Source organism: Lynx rufus, unplaced genomic scaffold, assembly GCF_022079265.1.
Source record: "Lynx rufus isolate CCGP_SWC_20201006 ecotype Redwood Valley unplaced genomic scaffold, mLynRuf1.p SCAF_2, whole genome shotgun sequence".
In the NCBI taxonomy this organism is placed as follows: Eukaryota; Metazoa; Chordata; class Mammalia; order Carnivora; family Felidae; genus Lynx; species Lynx rufus.
Genome location: NW_025814834.1, coordinates 110,540,170 through 110,557,164, shown reverse-complemented (window position 1 = coordinate 110,557,164; position 16,995 = coordinate 110,540,170). Strand labels below are relative to the sequence as shown.

General features: G+C 53.9%; 1 protein-coding gene across 1 annotated transcript; it reads right to left on the bottom strand.

The window, feature by feature from the left end:
• Positions 1–1,410: 1,410 nt before the first annotated feature.
• Positions 1,411–10,919, bottom strand: PROC (protein C, inactivator of coagulation factors Va and VIIIa). Its single transcript, XM_047084807.1, has 8 exons — positions 10,688–10,919; positions 9,203–9,369; positions 7,927–7,951; positions 7,673–7,810; positions 7,360–7,494; positions 4,212–4,351; positions 3,178–3,295; positions 1,411–2,028 (listed from the first exon to the last, which is right to left on the bottom strand). Exons 1-8 carry the CDS (start codon positions 10,755–10,757, stop codon positions 1,451–1,453), a joined length of 1,371 nt encoding a protein of 456 aa, XP_046940763.1. The 5' UTR covers positions 10,758–10,919; the 3' UTR covers positions 1,411–1,450.
• Positions 10,920–16,995: the final 6,076 nt, after the last annotated feature.

Genomic DNA, 16,995 nt, shown 5'->3' with positions numbered 1-16,995 from the left:
CTCACTTGTGCTGTCCTTTTTCAGATTGCTGGTCTTCATTGTCATTGGTACGGAGGCTCAGAACTAGGGCCTATCCAAGCAAAAATGGCCCTTAAAGGCCATCTGGTCCGGTGGCTTTCAACCCTAGCTACACTTTTAAATAAGCTGGGGAGTTTTTAAATTATCAATGTCAGGGTCCCCCACTCTAAATCAGTTAAACCAGAATCTCTGAGGGGGCAACTGGATGTTTGTAAAAATTCCCCAGGAGGCTCAAACGTACAGCTAGGATTGAGAACCATTTAATGTTATCATTTAATCCCTTTATTTTACCGATGCCCAGAGAAGAGAATAGCTTGGCCACAGCTACACAAAGAGTTAGACTCGTTGTATGACTTTAGGCCAATTGTCTCAGCTTCGTCTCACCTCTGTCCCTCTTTATCAAGTACATCCTTACTTATTTCTCTGTCTCATCCAGTTATGCCCATAAGGCTGGCTCAACACAGAGCCGCCTACTTACTGCTATTCATGCTCATGTGAATTTCTTTTTTTTTTTTTTTTTTTTTGAGGGAGAGAAAGTGCACGCACACAAGTAGGGTAGAGGGGCGGGGGGGGGGGGGGAGAGAGAGAGAGAGAGAGAGAGAGAGAGAGGATCTTAAGCAGGCTCCACACTCAGTGCAGAGCCTGATACAGGGATGGATCCCACGACCCCGGGATCATGACCTGAACTGAAATAAAAAACCAGACACTCAACCAACTGAGCCACCCAGGCGCCCCTTTGCGAAATTGTTCTTAAACAGCTTCCTCAGCTGTGAGCTCATTCTGAGCTGAACCAACACCTTCTGAGTCTCTGGCTACTTCCCCCACTGGGCTGATAATGGCCTCCATACCCAGCAAGTGCTCAACACAGCTGCCCTCCAAGAACAGTGGAGAACACACAGGGGCACAGGGGGGTTGGGAGTCAGGCCTAGATCTGAATCCTGATTCCACCATGTAACCCCTCCTAAACTTCAGTTTTCCCCTCTGTAATATGAGCTTAAAACCTCTACCTTCATTGTTGGGTGTACTGTAAAGCTCTGACTTCTAGATCTCTGCTTTGTGCAGTCTCCTTCCAAGGCCCTGAGAGGGGCTCCCACAGTTTTATGGTCACATTTTTTATTCTTTTTCATAAAGAGAGCTCCTCCCCCAAATGTTATCAGCCTCAGACCCCACCAAATTTGGCTCAGCTCTTCCCCACCCCACAGAGCTGAAAAAGACTGTGTTCATAAAGTGTGAGACATGCAGTAGATGTTCCACAAATGTTACTTCCTTCAGAACAGCCCAGAAAAGGGATGCAAAGAGAGACAGAACTATAGCTGGTGTGCTTGTTACATGTCCCCTTTAATGTCTCAACTGTTGCATTCAGCCATCCAGCCCCCCCACCCACCCCGTTCCACGAGTGGCCTCTGGGCTCCAGACACAAGCCTGAGGGAAGCTAAGGCACCTGGCCCTCAAGCGAGGCCTCCTCAGCTCTAATGTGGCTGTGGATCCAGTCAAGGTAGCGGCTGACTTTAGTGTAAACGCCATAATTGTGGAGGCGCCCACAGCCCTCGCCCCAGCTCACCAAGCCCACCAGGAACGAGGTGCCGCGGAAGGATGCAACCATAGGCCCCCCACTGTCGCCCTCACAGGCATCCTGTGAGTCCCCAAGGATGCCCGCGCACAGCATGTTCTCAGAGATCATGTTGTGCATGGCATTGATGCACTCGTTTTGAGGGACCACGGGGACCTTGATGAAGTTGAGGACGAAGGTGCGGTTTCTCTTGGCCTCGCTGCGATGGCCCCAGCCAGTCACCACCGTCTCCTGGCCAGCCTGGGTGAGCTCGCGCTCTGCAAGGCCACTGTCAGGGAGGCAGATGGGCACGATGGTCTGTGAGAGGATGGCGGGCTGGGCCAGGCGGAGCAGTGCAATGTCATTGTCTGAGGTGCTTCTGCTGTAGTTGGGATGCATGAGGACCTCCTTGATGTCCAGGTCCAACTCCCACTTCTCCCTGCGCCGCAGGTCATACTCCCCTATGGGGCAAGGGGGGCAGTTGGAGTGGTTGGGGGCAGCACCAGGGTCCACAGCTGGAGCGGACGTCACGCATCCCAGGCACTGCCATGGGCGCCACAAATCTCACATCCCTGCCAGGTGTCGTCTTAAAGGGGTGGAAGGCTGGTTGGAATTGAGGCCTCACTCAATGGGGCAGGGAGGCCTGGCGGCCGTGGGCAGTGAGCAGGGAGGCCAGGAACACAGAGAGGAGCCACAAAGGGTGTGTGGAGCTACTGTGGTGCAGAGACACGCCTCTCCTGCCAGCACTGCTGGCCTGAGAGCAACGCAGCGACAAGCAACTGGGGGGGAGCTGACGGGGCAAGAACAGCAAGACACAAGACCCAGAGGGAAGAACCAACAGGACACGGGCTCTGCCGGGGAAGAAAGATCGGATCACACACCAGAGACAAGATCCTCCCCAGCAAGGCTGATGGCTCCTGGAGGGGCAGGGGCAGGGGAGTTGGAGATTCTAAGCCCAGTGCCACTGGAGGCCACTGGCCATTGGTTGTGTGGCAGATTATTGCAGGGAATGTGAATTGGTCATTCTCAATACAGCTTTTCCTTCTTTTTTCCGCATGGACAGTGGAGAGCCCCTTCAGAAACTGGTACAGAGTGGGGCCCGGACTCAGGGTCCTGGGGACCACTGCAGCTGCCTTGCTGTGGCAGATGCCAGAGTCTCTGCCACTCAACTCCATCAGCTTATCAGTCTGTGTGAAGCATGGCCCTGGAGCCAGGCCATGTAGATCCCTTGTGGGTGTCTGTACCCGACAGCACTGGACGTCCACACAGCCTGCTCCATGTGAGTGGGAGTGAATAGGCGTGTGTGTGTGTGTATGTGTGTGTGAGACGCCCCCCTCACTTTGCAAACACGTGTGTAAGCACCTGGGCACCAGATTTGAAGAGAATCCCCACCTGCCATATACCAGGTGTCACTGCATCTCAAATCCCACCAGGGGAGTGGCTTGGTCAGGGGAGCACTGAGGTCTCTTCTCCCCAGACACCTTCCGTGGAGCTCAAGCAGCCTCTTGTTCAAGCACCCCGAGGATCAGGGTCCCCAAACCTGGCCAGGCTGCTGGCACCACCCCTCCTGGAGGCCTCCGAGGCCCCTCCTGCCCAGCCCCAGTCCGTACCGAGCCTGACCATGAGCTTCTTAGAGTCCTCCATGCAGTGGGCCGCTGTCAGCACCCAGGACGTGTGGATGAGCACCGCCCCGCAGGCCAGCTTCTTCTTTGAGTCCAGCAGGATCACCTGGAATGGGAGTGGGCAGTGACATCACCACAACTACCCCTGACAGCTCCAGGCAAGGGCCCATGGCGCGCAGCACAGCCGTGGTTCTCAAGCCTGAGGTGCTGGTTGCAAAAGTGGATCTTTCCTGTTCCCTGGTCACACAGGCACAGACCCACGGCCCTTTGCTGGCATTTTCTATTTCTGCCTGTTTTACAGAGTTGGCCTGTTGTAGGGCCTCTCCCCACCTTTGCCCATGCTGTTGCTGTAGTTATTCTCCACAGCACCCAGAGAGTTCTACTCACCCTTGGGGCTCAGGCTGGGACTCAAGTCCCCTGAACGGGGATCCCTTGGGGTTCCATCAGGTCCTGTCCCACTGGCCATCCTGGCTTTGGTCCCATTGAGTCGCTGTGTTTAGGAGCCTGACCCTCCCAGAATCTTTGAGCTCCCCAAGGCCTGCCAATCCCCTGCTTATTGATTTCTGTACCATCCAATGCCTGGGACCAAGTAAGTGTTAGCACCCACGGTGAGGCTGGAGCAGTATTCAGGGTCAACCATCCCTCCCACCTCTCTCCCAAGCAAAACACCTCTCTCACCTCTCCTCTCCCACCTCTCACCTCTCCAAGCAAAACACCCTGGGCCTCCTCCTAAAATGCCACTGGCAGTGCATTATCTTTCTGGCTCTTTAGTAAAATGATGGCTTGCCTTCCTGTACGTCCACCACATGCCCCTGTGCTCAGCCCATCCAACCCTGGCTGCTATCCCCCATCAAGTACCTCCAGCTTTCCCCCCAGCTTTCCCTGAAATGGCTCCGCCATTAGCACAGCCCCCCACCCCAAGCGAAAGCAGCATTTCCCCTCCCCATCTGGGCATCCTGAGTGGGGGAACTCCCAGCAGGGGATCTGTGATTCCTCACCCAAGAGGCTGCTTCTCCTCTCACCTGCCAGGGGCTCTCCCCCCATCCGGATAGCTTCCCATTGACGAGCCTTGGATCTATTTGGTCAGCTTGGCTTGTGTCACGTTTCACAGTCTTGCGCTTCTTCTCCATTCGCCTCCCTGGCCTCCCACAGGGGAACTTCACTGAAGTAGGGGAAGCTGGTGAGCTCCTGCCGGGTACTGCTCCCTGAGACTGCTCCCCCACCTTTGTCAACTTCCTGCCTGCAGCCTAGTTTGCCCCATTGTAGGGGTAAAGGCATATGTGATGCTTAGGGACCCAGTTACAGTAACTTGAAAATCCCCTCTGTTTGACTCTGGCAAGAGTCAGATCAAGCAGCATCACTACCCATCCGTGTGTCCTTGGTCAGGTTGTTAAACTTCTCAGAATTCCCAGGGCCACTGGGAGTAATCCCTGAGATACATAAGTAAAGTCTCATGCTGGGATGCCACCAAGCTCTTAACACAGGTAAGAGATTATGGGGAGGAAGTGGTGGGCGTTCCTGGAGAGCCCCCAAAGTAGCTCTGAGCACAGTCGTGAGGTCCTCTGCCAAGGGGAGAGAGCATGTGATGGAGCATGGAGGGCTGGGAGGGCTGCCAGAGTCTGCTCATGATGGACCATGCATGCCAGGCTGAGAGATTTAGACTTGTAGGAGCAATGGGCAACCATCAGCAGGGGGATTGCATAGTGGCAGAGAATGGAGACAGCAGCAACAAAATTCCAGAAGCCAGACATGGTAGCTGACTTGGCTATCTGAGAAAGCAAAAATCTCAGCCAGTAATAGGGGATTCTAGGAGCTGACTGCTTTTATTACCAAACACCACCGCCCCCTGCCTCAGTGCTTCCGAATAACACAGTATAGGTAGGACTGCAGACAGAAATGCTGAGTTTGGAAAGGAAACTACTAAAGCCCTAGACCTCTGTGCCAACCCCCCAGTGGCTTGACTCTCTTCTCCAAGCCTGCAGAAGTCCATAGGGGTATTCTCTGCACAGGGGGAACCAGAGACTGTGCAGAGCCACAGGAAAGAGTGATGTGCAAGACTGACCAGAGGGAGTTACCCAGACATCTGCAGCTTCCCTGCTCCATTCCAGGGGGCTGGACTCTTCCCTGCTCTACTCCAGGGGGCTGGACAGCAGGCTGGACCCACCAAAACATGAACCTGGGGGATTCCTCTCAGGAAATGGCCTAAACACCTGAGGGGCTGGGCAGTAGGGATTCTGCCAGGTGACCTGGGCTTTCCAATGGCCTCACAGGAACACCCACAGGCCACCAGGTCCACCAGGCATTTCCTTGTAAGTTCCTGTGAATCTCTATTTCAAAATAAAAAGTGAGACATTTCTTCTAAGTAAATGGATTGGAATATAATGTTGTGGAACACTCCCTGAAAGAACACAAAGTCAAAGAAATGGAAAATAGAAGGATAATAAAATGAAAAGAGCAACCCAGAGGAAAAAGACCTGAATAATAGGATGTCCAAAAAGAGAGAACAGAGAAAGCAGCAGGGAGATTATCAAAGAAATAACTAAGGAAATGTGCCCTGAGGCCGAAGATATGGGTGCACCTAGGGCACTGTAGGTCGAATGACACAAGACCCATGGTGAGGAGCAACCTGCTGGAATTCATTATACCAGTTGTAAAACTCTCACTTCCTTGTACATATACAAAGTTGATAAAATGTATAAGAATGAGAAGCCAGAGGTATAAGGGGAAATGGGATGCCAGACTGGACAAGGTGTCTTTAGAAAATAAAGCCAGTAAAGGAAATAATCAGCAAAACTAAAAGGCAACTGACAGAATGGGAGAAGATATCTGCAAACAACATATCAGATAAAGGGTTAGTATCCAAAAATCTATAAAGAATTTATCAAACCCAACACCCAAAAAACAAATAATCCAGTGAAGAAATGGGCAAAAGACATGAATAGACACTTCTCCAAAGAAGACATCCAGATGGCCAACCGACACATGAAAACATGCTCAACATCACTCATTATCAGGGAAATACAAATCAAAAACACAATGAGTTACCACCTCACACCTGTCAGAATGCTAACATTAACAACTCAGGAAACGACAGATGTTCGTGAGGATGTGGAGAAAGGGGAACTCTTGCACTTCTGGTGGGAATGCAAACTGGTGCAGCCACTCTGGAAAACAGTATGGAGGTTCCTCAAAAAATTAGAACTACCCTATGACGCAGCCATTGCACTACTAGGTATTTATCCTAAGGATACAGGAGTGCTGTTTTGAAGCGGCACATGCACCCCAATGTTTATAGCAGCGCTATTGACAATAGCCAAAGTATGGAAAGAGTCCAAATATCCATCAATGGATGAATGGATAAAGAAGATGTGGTATATATACACAAAGGAGAATTACTCAACAATCAAAAAGAATGAAATCTTGCCATTTGCAACAACATGGATGGAATTAGAGGGTATTATGCTAAGCGAAATAAGTCAGAGAAAGACAAATATATGACTTCACTCTATGAGGACTTTAAGATACAAAACAGATGAACATAAGGGAAGGGAAGCAAAAATAATATAAAAAGAGGGAGGGGGACAAAACATAAGAGACTCTTAAATATGGAGAACAAAGGGTTACTGGAGGGGTTGTGGGAAGGGGGATGGGCTAAATGGGTAAGGGGCATTAAAGGAATCTACTCCTGAAATCATTGTTGCACTACCTGAAATCATTGTTGCACTATATGCTAAGTAACGTGGATGTAAATTAAAAAAATAAATTAAGTTAAAAGAAAGAAAGAAAGAAAGAAAGAAAGAAAGAAAGAAAGAAAGAAAGAAAAAGAAAGGAAGGAAGGAAGGAAGGAAGGAAGGAAGGAAGGAAGAAAGAAAAAGAAAATAAAGCTAGCCGGAGTAGTGGAGGAAGATGCCAGAGGCCTGGCCCCCTACATCCGCTCACAGTTTGGGAGATGAGTGACTTATGGGCTCATGCTCCTCCAGGAAATTGTCCCCAAGGTGAGCAGGGGCACCTGGAGGGAGGCAGGTAAGTGAGGAAAAGAGCAGGTGGGGTGCACTCCCCAAATCTGGGACGGACCCCAGGACCGAGCACCCGGAGCAGGGGTGGCGCATTTCCTCGCTGGCTCTCCCGAAGCCTCCCCGGGCCGTCCCCTCCCCGGGTTGGGGGGCTCACCCGTGGGCTCGCACTGCAGGTGGTCGTCCCCCAGCTTGTAGCCCGGCGCGCAGCTGCAGCGGCGCCCGCCCTTCTCCTCCAGGCAGTAGTGCGCGCAGCCGCCGTTGTCCAGCGAGCAGTTGGAGAAGCTCACCTCTGCGCGGACAAGGGAGGGGGCGCCGGGAGGGCACGGTGGCGCGGCGCGACCGGCCCCCCCGCTCCGCGGGGCCCCCTCCCTTTTCCCGCCCCCACCCCCTCCCCGCCCCGCGGGGCCCGACCGCTCGCCCTACCTCCGCCCCCCCTCCCCGCCCCCTACCGCGGCCGGCCCTCTCACCGTATAGGCAGAAGCGGCCCTCCCAGCCCGGGTCGCAGTCACAGCGGAAGGCGCTGATGCCGTCGATGCAATTGCCGTGCCCGCAACACGGGCTGTCGCACGGGTGATCGGGGGGTGGGGCCGCGCACTGGTCCTCGTCTGCGACACGGGCGAAGGGGTGTCACTGGTGCCGCCAGCCCGTCCCCGTCCCTCCTGCGGCCCAAAGAACCCGAGGGGGCACGGGCACAGCGGCCTGGGATGGAGAGCGCACTCACCGATGTACTTGGCCCAGAAGGCCAGCTGTGGAGAGAAGGGGCAGCATGAGGGGCCGTCAGCCCGTGTGTGCCTGGGGAGCCCGCGGGTCCCCTCCCGGGTCCCACCCAGGTGGGGCAGGGGAGGGAAAGGCTTGTCGGGCAGGTGGCCAGCCAGGGTAGGGCCACACTCCTCCTTGCCTGTACCTCCTTTGCCATCTCCACCCCACCTCCCACTCACCCCACCCTACCCCCTTTGCGTCTGGAAGCCTGCTCTCTGGGCTGTCTGCTACCACAACAGCCTCTGTAGGGGAAGGGACCCCAAATCCCTCACCAGGCTGCTCAGCCTCCTTCCTGCCCCCATCACTCCTTTAGGCTTTTCTGGACTTCTCATGCTCATGGTCTTTCCCTAAGCCAGCTTCTCAAAGTTGAAACCTTCTGGGTTAGATGCTGATTGCTGCTTCGGAAGGTCTGCTGGTCTAACCAAGTCCCTGCTGCTGCTGCTGGTCTGGGGCCACCACACCTGAGATCCACTGCAGGATGCCTAACACCAGCAGGCCCCTGCAGCAGTGGCTGTGCTCTGTGGGGCCTGGGAGATCTTAGGGTGAGGTGGGAGAGCCACGGGAGGGATGTGATCTGCTCAGATGGTGGCTGCAGAAAGTCCTTTGGGCGTCAGCCGAGGAAGCCATTTGGGAAAAGAGGCTGTGGGGATCTAGGCCACGAGGTAGCAGCCAAAGGGGCAGACCAGAGCTCCCCCTCAGCCTGGGAAGGCCCTACAGACAGCTCAGAAGGGGCCCCCTGGTGGCAGCACAACTCTTTGTCCTAGTAGTTCAAGTAAGCCTTTGGGGATGGAGGGGGTCTGAGTCCTGTATCAGAAATCCACCTCTCTTACCAATCCATCCTTCTACCTTAGGGCCACCACAGAGCCCTGGGAGCCAGAGAGGACATGGGCTCTTCCCTCAGATCTCCTGAGCAATCAGATTTAGCCCCTTGAAAATTTGAACTGAGGCACAGAGCAAGTGCATGTGAACAGACATCAGAACAGACACCCTGATGGGCAGGTGCGTGGCTGGAAGCAGAGAAGGTGGCATTTTGGCCACAGAGAACAGGCGAGGCAGTAGTGGCCAGTGGCCAGTGGCCAGAGAGCGGGCTGAACTTCCTGCAGTGGGACTGTTGTCCCAGCCTAAGGCTTCCCCGACTCCCAAGAGGGCCTCAGCAGTGGAGCCCCAGCTTGCTCATCCTGCAGGCCCCCGCCGGCCACCAGCCTACCCGCCCTCTTCAGCCAGCACTGCAGCCTTACTGTGTCATCCACATTTTGGAAAATCTCCTGGGCCTCCTCCAAGTCACAGATCTCCTCCACGCACTCCCGCTCCAGGCTGCCGGCCCGGAGCTCCTCCAGGAAAGTGTTGGCTCGCTTGCGGATCCGCAGCACCCGGTGGGAGAGCTCTCTGCTGGAGAACACTGAGTCTGGTTTGGGAGGAGGGGGAGCTCACTTTGGTGGAGGGGCCTGAGGTGGGTGGGTGCTGGGGTAGGGGCCGCACTGCAGGGAGCCCAGTGAAGCCAGGAGGGGTTTTGTCTCGGACCCTCCAGACTTAAGACCCCTTCTCCTCTGCCCTCTTCCTCCACAGGCAGCAGATGGCCGGCCTTGGAGGACAGAGGACTTGGCCACTCGTGTGCTGAGCCAGGCAGCCCTCCCTTGGGACCCAGCCTGAGCTCCATGTGTGACCTTGAGCGGGTGGCTTTGCCTCTCTAACCCTCAGTTTATTCATGCAAACATGAGGAATAATGGTGTCAGATGGCACAGGGCCTGACACAGAACTGAGCACCCAGTGCTACATGCTGCTGTTATTACCAAGACTGCAAAGTTCAGTCGGTGGCATTGCTCTCTAAGTATCCCTGTGCAACCCTGTGTTGATGCTGTCCCTCCTCCCTCCCCGCTCCTCCTTGACCTCCCTAGCAGGGAGGAGCACTTCCCAGCCTTCCCCTCAGGCAGGCACCACTGGAGGACTGCAGACCTGTCTCCAGAGCTCTGAGAGGTGTCTGTTGGGGACAGCTGGGATGGAAGGACCAGGTCAGGGAAGTGAGGAAGAGAGGCCGGAGGGGCTGATGCAAAGGCCAGGAAAGGAAGGCATCAGAGTCTGGATAGAGAAGCCAAGTGGACCACAGGTGGGAGTGAACCCCACCCCACCCCCCGACCCAGGCAGATGAGCAGCTCAAGAACAGGCACAAATGCCAACAGTAGCTGGTGTGCCTGGGGCGAGGGCGACACTGGCAACTTATTCCCTCTCAGGCCTCAGGAGGTGCCCTGGTTTCCTCCTGTTGGCTGTGGGGGCTGAGGGAGGGGTGGGGCAGGGCTGTCACCTCTCAGGTCACTGCCTTGGAGGAGAGGCCGCCCTGCAGCTGGGTGGGGTGGTGGCCAGGCCTGGCTTTGGCTGTTGAGGGAGCAAGTACTTGGGTGGAGGGGAAAGGCCCCGGGGGACTCTGTGGCCTACTCCCAGGCTGGAGGAAGGAGCTTTGGGACATGACCCCCAGGGCTAACTGCGTCACAACAGTAGTCTGCTGTCACAGCTCCCCCCCCACACCCCGCAGCCTCCACCCGCCAGGGAGTAGCTGCTGGGTTCCAACAGCTGGCCTGCAGGGGACTGTCAGTCACTTCCTCCCCATGTGTGCCTCTCACCTCCCCATGAGGCCCAGAGGAGATGCTGTGCGGTGTGAGGGCCTTGTGCGGCCCAAGAGGGCCTGTGAAGACCCGGAGGGTCCCAGGGAGGGAGTAGCGTGGCCTTACCAGGAGGAGCTGGTGTGGCGGAAGTTCCCCAGATGGTCACCAACAGGAAGAGGCTTGAGAGTTGCCACATTCTGAAGTTGCTGACACCCGTCTGAGGAGGACTCCTGAGCTTCCAGAAGCCCCACCAGCCCTGCTCTGCCTGCTGGCCGGCCCCCCAAATGGCAGCTGAATGCAAGGACTGAGGCTGGGGGGGTGGGTCCCTGTTCCCTAGACAGAGAACCACTGGCACCTCAGTGTCCTTGCCTATGTGGGGCTAAGGTCACAGCATTTCCCCAGAGTCTGAGGGATGAAGAGAAAAGGAAGAAAGGGCATGGAGTCCTGGGGAAGATCAAAGGTGACTCAGCACAAAAGGGCCACGGCAGCTGAGCCCAGAATGTTCCTGCCCTTCCTTGTCCTGTTCTTTGGTGAGGGTTAGGGGGTGGTGCCGTTGCTGATCTGATGGCCAGGCTAACATTTATTGGACATTCGTGGTGTTTTCCCAGCAATTGGTACATGGTTCAGAAGCCAGGCCACCAAGTCAGAACACTTGGTGCAAATCCCAGCTCCGGGACAGCAATACTGGGCAGGATACCTAACTGCTCCTTGTCTCAGTTTCCTCATTTGTAAAATGGTTAGAAAAGCTGTCATTTCTGCCTTATTGGGGTTACTGTGAGAATTAAATACAATGCTCTAAAGACAGGCTTTGTACACAGCAAACGCTCAGTAAATATCGGCTTAGACGAGTGAAGTAGCTTACTAAAAACCCGCAGCCATGACACAGCCGAGCTAGGACCTGGCCCCAGGCCTAGAATCCTAGCCCCTGCCCCAAACTACCGGCTGCCCTACAAAGCCCCAGAAGTAGCCCTGCCAGCTGGAAACCTAGGAGCAAGCCCTCCACTGCCTCCAAGCCCCAGGGGTAGGCCTGCCTGCCCCATCCGCAACCTCCCCCACTCCCTAGGTTTAGAGGTGGGGGTGAGGTGGGGGAGGACAGCTCCTGGGCTCCAAGCTGCCCCTGACGATGTCCTTCGTCCCTGGAGGCCCTCTGACGACTTCTCCTTGCCTCAGAGTCTGGGAAGAAGGCCCCTTGGAACTGTGGCACCCAGGCCTGAGGAATGCCAGCAAGTGCCCAGGCCGGCCTTGTGGCAGAGCCCTGATTTCCCATTAGCCCAAGCTCTAGCCAGCCTCTCGAACCCTGGCTGGAGGATTCAGACTTCACATCTGCCCATCCGTCCTCCACCCCCCTCACAGACCTGCCTCGAAGGGGACTTACTGGGGTGGGCCAGGGAGAAATTGCAAGGTCGCCGTCCTGCCGCCATGACAGTCTGGACCTCGAGTTAATCCATAACCGCAAATATTTGCTTGGCCCTCAGTGCTGAGGCCACCCCCTCCACAGATAAACAAACAGGCTCCCAGCTCAGGATGGCCTGGTTTGCCCAAAGCCCACCTTTGTCCACCAATTGGTGCCAACCAGGAGGGAGGGAGCACTTGTCAAGCTGTCTCCAGATGTGGTCTCATTTTGGCCTCACAGTGGCTGCCTAAAGGAGGGACCTTGTCCTTATGTTGCAGATGGGGACATTTTTACCCAGATATATTGCAGTTTTCCCCAGACCAGCGCAATTGGTAATGATCCCATATTTCACCAAATCTAGGATGCCATTAACTGTAAGATGCACCTATTTTATGTGCTAGTATAAAAGGGGGAAAAAACACTGTCAATTACATAGTGATACACTATCCCGATTTCCAATTTTCGTGCTGAAAAGATAAGCCTCTCAGGGTCCCTACCACGTGAGTGCCAGGCACTGGGCTAGACCCTCAGCTCCAGTCACCCCTATAGCTGCCCCCTACAATGGCACATGGCTACTCTTATAATCTCTCCTTTGCAGATGAGGACACTCAGAAATCTCTTATTCGTTGCCCAAATTCACCAAGCTGCTAAGTGGCAGACCTGGAGTAGACTCAGGTCTTCCTGGCACCTCTTGGCTGCTTTTGTAAACAAGTGAGAAAAACAGACTGGGTCCCAGAAAGGCTGTTAGGATGCTGGGAAAGAGCCCTGGCGCTGGTCCTTAAGCCTTCCAACATTTATTAGGCATCTTGCTTCCCTGCATGCACCGTATGGGACATGCACCCATTTCTCCCATATCCAACTGGCTACCGGAGGACTTGACCACACCCCTCAAAGCTGGAGCCCCTGCAGGGGGTATGTGACCCTGCCCCCGTTGACCTCTGGGACTGCACAGGAAAGTCACCTGACCCGGGGGTCGATCAGATTCTCTACCTCGGTCCCAGGAGTAGGGCCTCCGAACTCTCGTTCCACCGTGAGCACTGGCCTGGGCGTCCGTGTCTGGGCCTAAAGCAGAGGAAGCTGAGGAGGAGGAAGATACAGATGAGTGAGAGAGGCAGAGACAGGAGACCTTAGACACCGAGGAAGCTGAGGGAGCAGCAAGGCGAGGCCCCTACCTCCTGAGTGGGCACATCCTGGCTTTAGGCTCTTGAGGGTCCTCTCCTCTCCTAGGAAACCCCCCTCTTTCCTTAACTTCCCTTAAATTGACTGGGGCAGCTCTGGATCCTACCATGGGAGGCCACCTAGGCGGGTGCAGCACCATGCCTGGGCTGTGGGGCTACAAGCCCTCGTGCTGCCCACACAGCCGCTTGAGAAGGCAAAGAATGGGGTGAGGGGAAACCGGCACAAGCTGGGGTGGCCAGGGGAGGCTGCTGGAAGAGGTGGGGCTTCAGCTGGAGGTCACAGGACTGGCAGGACCCTGGTAATGGAGGAAGGGCCCTCAGGAGGAGAGGGAGAGGGGGCAAGGAGACAAACAGCAGGGGAGGTGCTGGCATGGGGAGGGGTGGAAGGGAGGGGGAGGAGGAGGAGGGAGTAGAACTTGGAAGGGAACCTGTGGGGGTGGAGAGCCAGTGGCCATGTGGGAGGGTCTGTGGCAGCTGCTTTGAGAAGGGGACACGCGGTCCTCAGGACTCAGCAGGAAGCACGGAGACCATATGCTTGACCACATGAGAGGGTGGAGCGCGCCCCCGTCCTTGCTCTGGTGTCGCCCTTCTAAGTGCACACTGTTCTAGGCTGGAGCCCCCTCCCCCCCCCCCCCCCCCCCCGCCCCAACTAGCGAAGACGGTCATTGCCGGGTGAAGCCTACCTAGGGCGCCCACGCTGGTCCTGAAGGTGGATAAGGGCCCCTGCCTGCTGTGCTCACAGCCCCACCCACCCGGAGGCCCAAAGCCCTGGCTCCCGGGAGAGCCAAGGCAGCTGCGGTGGGATAAGTGAAGGATGCAGGGACCTGCGGAGGCCCCGAAGGCTGCCCAGAGAAGGGCAGGAGGTTCTTCACGCTTGTCCGCCTGCTGGGGCACCGCGGTGGGGGAGCCTGCCTCCTGGGCTCCTCGCTGGCTGGCAGTGCAGGGGACCCGGACCCACCATCAGCTAGTCCCTGAGTTGTGCTGGCTGAAAGGCCACCATCACTTGAGGAGTGCTGCCGCGAAGCCAGGGGTCAGTGCTCCAGGAAACCGGTTTCCATCCGGGCCGCTCCTCTGGTCCCGAGGGAGGGTCCAGGCCGCTGTTCCAAGGGGCCGCCTGGCCTGGCTTGGGAGGCACTGCCGATTTGCCTTGTCGCCGCCGGGGTGTTCCTTCCCAGGTGTGAGTCACCCCTGTTGGCCCGAAGTCAGGCTGACTCCAGATGCCACAGCATCACAGCCATGAATGAGAGAGCGAGGAAGGACCTCTGTTGGCAGGGTATTCGCTGCATTTGTGAGGACACAGGCAGAGACATAAGAAGCAAAGGTGTGTGGGGCGGGGCGGGGTGGGGGTGTGTGTGGCGCAAAACCATGAGATGGCCTCCAGCATGGTCATCCTCGGGGTCAGGCGCATACGGGTTTAAACATCTTGGCTCCCTCAGCCTCAATTTCCACATCCGTAAAATGAGGCCAAGACTAGTGTGCACCTCAGGTGGTTGGTATGAGGATTGAATTAAATATTTTCTACAAGGTGGACAGAGGCTTTGGTGATCAGTCAACACCAATGTCCTCTTTTGGCTCCCCCCAGTATCCTAGAGAGACAGCGAGGTGTCACGTGAAGCTTGTGAGGATCAGAACCCTGGGGAAAGTGGGTGTCCCTGTTGATAAGTGCCTGTGAAGGTGTGCAGGAGGTGGGGCAGGAGAGGCAGGACAGGGAGAGGCAGGGACAGCTGCCCTGTGTGGGGCAGCTCAGCGGCGATGGGCTCAGAGCATCCAGAGGCCCCAATCTCCCCGGGGCTGGGGTGTACTCTTCCAGAGCACTGGCTCTGACTCTGTGACCTGCATGGGTGGCAGAACCCAACCTGAGCTACCCCTCCTGACCAGAGGGGCGGGATGGAGGCTCATGGGACTGCTGCAGGCTCTCGCCAGCTCCCCGGCGTCTTATCCCTTCCCTCCTGCAGGAAAGCCTTGGAGCTGCTCAGGGCTCAGCCCAGGTCAGGCAGGGAAGAGAGAAACTGGACAGGCCCTGGGGAGCTCCCCTTTAACAAGTGGAGATGGACGGATGCAGCCTGATGTCAATGGCACAATGACTCACAGATTCTTTAAAAAAAAAAAAAAAGTTTGAGGAATAATTTTCATACAATAAAGTTAGCTTTTTACAATTTTTTTAAACATTTATTTATTTTTGAGAGAGAGACAGTGCAAGTGGGGAAGGGGCAAGGAGATGGGGAGACACAGAATCCGAAGCAGGCTGCAGGCTCTGAGCTGTCTGCACAGATCCCGGCAAAGGCCTTGACCTCACGAATCGCAAGATCTTGACCTGAGCCAAAGTTGGTCGCTTAACCGACTGAACCTCCCAGGCACCCCCGTTCTGTTTGTTTTGACAAATGCATGTAATAGTGTAACCACCACAATTATGATATGGGACATTTCTGTCACCCTGAAAATTCCCCTGTGCCCCACCAGCAGCCTCTGGCAACCCCTGATCTGGACTCTGTTGTTTTTTCTAGAATGGCATATAAATGGAGTCCTACAGTATGTAGACTTTACGACTGGCTTCTATCACTCAACATAAAATAAAGCTTTTGAGACTCTTCCATGTGGATATGGGTATCACTAGTTTCTGTAGCTGAGTAGTTTCCATTATATGGATATACCACAGTTGGTTACCCATTCACCACTTCTTGGCTATTATTTATTTTTCTTAATTTACATCCAAATTCGTTAGCATATAGTGCAACAATGATTTCAGGAGTAGATTCCTTAGTGATTTCTTAGCTATTATTAATAAAACTTCTAGAACATTCATGTAGAGGACTTAGTGTGGCTATGTTTGCGTTTTTCTTGGGCAAATATGTATAAATGGGACTGCTGAGTTGTTTGCATTTTTCTTGGGCAAATATGTATAAATGGGACTGCTGAGTTATGTGTAAGTACATGTTTACTTTTACTAAAAAACAAAAACAGGAGCACCTGTGTGGCTCAGTTGGTTACGTTTGACTCTTGATTTCCGCTCAGGTCAGGATCTCCTAGTTTGTGAGTTCAAGCCCCGCGTTGGGCTCCACAGAGCCTGCTTGGGATTTTCTCTCTCTCTCTCCCTCTGCCCCTCCCTCCCATCTCTCTCAGAATAAATAAAGAAATTTAATAAATACTGCTAAATAAAGTGGCCATACCATTTCGTGTTCCCACAAGCAAAATATGAGTGTTCTAGTTGTTCTGCATCCTTCCCAGCACTTGGCGTGGTCAGTTTTTGGTTTAATTTTGTTATTTTTAGTCATTCTACTGGTGTGTGGTAGTATTTCATTTCATTTCCCCAATCACTAATGATGCTAAGCATTAAAAAAAATAATTAAAAAAAATAGCTTGCTGGGATTTTGAATGGATTGAGTTGATTCTATAGAACAATCCGGGGAGAAGAGACATCTTAAGAATGGTCTTCTGATCTATTAGTGTGGTATTTGTCCCCATTTACTTAGGTCTTTGTTAATTTCTCTCACCAGTGTTTGGTATGCTTTTAGCATATAGACCCTGAACATATTTTGTTAAATTTATCACTACTTATTTTGTGTTTTTAAAAATGCTATCATAAATGGCATTTTACATATTTCAATTTAAAACTGTGTGCTACTGGCATATAGAAATACAATTGATTTTTTTTTATTGAGACTTTGTTCAGTTTTATTGAGATAAAACTAACATATAACATTATATTAGATAAAGGCATACAATATGATTTAATATATGTATACATTGCAAAATGATCACCACAGTAAGTTTAGTTGACATCCATCACCTCACATGGATATAATTTTTTTTCTTGTGATGAGAATTTTTTAAACCTACTGCCTTCGTGACTTTCATAAATACAA

What these genes read in the sequence shown, in the direction of transcription:
- PROC (XM_047084807.1), bottom strand. Translation starts at nt 10,757, where the DNA reads ATGTGGCAACTCTCAAGCCTCTTCCTGTTGGTGACCATCTGGGGAACT. An exon ending in GGGCCGCTTCTGCCTATACG is followed by an intron (nt 7,495 to 7,672) that starts GTGAGAGGGCCG and finishes TTGTCCGCGCAG; the next exon opens with AGGTGAGCTTCTCCAACTGC. An exon ending in GGGGGGAGAGCCCCTGGCAG is followed by an intron (nt 3,296 to 4,211) that starts GTGAGAGGAGAA and finishes CTCCCATTCCAG; the next exon opens with GTGATCCTGCTGGACTCAAA.